Source organism: Rhagoletis pomonella, unplaced genomic scaffold (assembly GCF_013731165.1).
Source record: "Rhagoletis pomonella isolate Grant_MI unplaced genomic scaffold, Rhpom_1.0 Rhpom_scaffold_23552, whole genome shotgun sequence".
Lineage (NCBI taxonomy): Eukaryota > Metazoa > Arthropoda > Insecta > Diptera > Tephritidae > Rhagoletis > Rhagoletis pomonella.
In genome coordinates this window covers 1-1878 of record NW_023482057.1, presented here as the reverse complement: position 1 = coordinate 1878, position 1878 = coordinate 1, and the positions used below count along the sequence as shown (strand labels likewise).

The 1878-nt window shown below is 49.1% G+C and overlaps 2 protein-coding genes across 2 annotated transcripts; both read left to right on the top strand.

Annotated features, from left to right (window-relative positions):
* Window positions 1–63: 63 nt before the first annotated feature.
* LOC118732627 (myosin heavy chain IB-like) lies at window positions 64–793 on the top strand (the record flags this gene model as incomplete). Its single annotated transcript, XM_036461757.1, has 2 exons — window positions 64–668; window positions 758–793. Coding segments are annotated over 2 exons (641 nt in total), but the record flags the coding sequence as incomplete, so codon positions are not given.
* LOC118732626 lies at window positions 692–1823 on the top strand. Its single transcript, XM_036461756.1, has 2 exons — window positions 692–1453; window positions 1675–1823. The coding sequence occupies exons 1-2, from the start codon at window positions 991–993 to the stop codon at window positions 1821–1823; spliced, it is 612 nt and encodes a 203-aa protein (XP_036317649.1). The 5' UTR covers window positions 692–990.
* Window positions 1824–1878: the final 55 nt, after the last annotated feature.

The following is a 1878-nucleotide window of genomic DNA, read 5'->3' as shown; positions in this document are numbered from 1 at the left end:
ACCGAAGAGGAAAAGGCCCTGGTGTCGGTCAAGATGCACAAAGAGGACCTGGTGCCGGTAAAGATGCACAAAGAGGCGGCCCTGATTCGGGGCAATATGACCAAAAAGCAGTACCAGGTGCCGGTCAAGATGGCCGAAAAGGAAAAGGTCCTGGTGCCGGTCCAGATGCACAAAGAGGAGGACGTGGTGCCGGTCAAGATGACCGACAAGGAGGACCTGGTGCCGTTAAAGATGCACAAAGAGGCGGCCCTGTTGCCAGTCAAGATGACCAAAGAGGCAGCCCTGGTGCCGGTCAAGATACACAAAGAGGCGGTCCTAGTGCAGATCTAGAAGAACAAAGGCGAGGTCGTACTGGGCCCGGTACTGGCCAAAAGGATCGACCTGGTGCGGGAAAATATGATAGTCCGGGTGCTGGTCAGACTGGTGAGCCTGGTGAGCCTGGTGCAGGCAAGGATGGTGGTCCGACTACTGGTCAGGGAGGGGAACCTGATGATGGTAAAAGAACAGGGCCTATTGCTGGCATGGAAGGAAGCCCAGCTACAGTTCGTGAAGGCGGACCTAATGCTACTAGAAAAGACGGGTCGGATGTAGGCATGGGCGGTGGGCCAGCTGATGGTCGTCAAGGTGGGCCAGATGCTAGTAGAAAAGGAGGACCCGGTACAGAAGAGGTCGGCGGATCTAATGACCTCAAAAGAGGTGAACTTTATACTTATTTAAAAGTTATAATATATTCAAATAAAATACATTCTTATTTTAGATGACGGTGCAGGCAGGGATGGCGTTCCAGGTGTAAGTGGACCAAGTACTGGTACTCCCGGCAGTCCCACTGCGGCTGCAGGTCCGTCCGGCGCTGACGGTGCTACAGCAGGTCCCACAGGCGATGGTTCTGCAGTCGGTGGCGGAATAACTGGCGGTGGTACCAGAGGCATTACAGATGCAACTGGCAAAGTCCATGGTGTTGGTGGTGGTGGTAGCCCGGGTAGACTACAAATGCAAAGTGGTGCCAGTCCTAGTGGTGGTGGGGGAAAAGGACGTAAAGGAAAAATTTCCGATGCTCCTGGAGACGATGCTTTCCAACAATTCATCGACGTTAATGCCACTACAATGATGTCAAATATAAAGGCTGGCAGTGCGCTGGAGAAGGAACTGCGCGGCATACTGAATGCTTTCATGATGGAGTGTGGATTCTGTTTCTGTAAAAGTCTTGTGCCGAAGAGCAAATTTTATGCCCTCTGTCACAAGCTATTGCACAGCGGCATACAATGTATGGCTTTCCGCGAGTTGGCATATATGCATCGAAAAGTATTCATGGCCGCTGACAAGTTGCATCCAGGCTGTCTACTAAATATGATACTCACCGAGCAAGGTTTCAAGGATGGCGAGCGTCTCAAGTGTTGCCATTGCAAAAACGCGCTCTGCTGCAGCAATTCAGCGGAAATGCTCAAAGAAAAAGGTAAGTGTGAAACGGTTAATTGGAGTACTTCATCAGCCTTATCATGAGTTTCAATTTCCCCCAATCGATTCACTTTTCAACTTTTGGTTTTCATGGTTTTACTATGGGTGGATGACAAATTTTCGGGTGAATTTTTTTCAGGTGAAACTCAGGATAAGGCAGAATATCTTAATTTTATATATGTTTGTATACATATGTATGTACATGTATTTTTTTCTAAGTGTACAAGTTGGAGCGGGACATTGAGATGGCCAAGGAACATCTGGACAGCTTGAGGGTGCAGACACGATCGCCTAAGAGTCCATGTACAACACGCGGAAAGACATACCGGCAAATGGAAGACAGCTATTCAGAAGCTGTTGAAGAGTAAGAACACATTCAATTGAGCATTTGCTGGAACTTGGAACAACCCACCCGCCTCATAA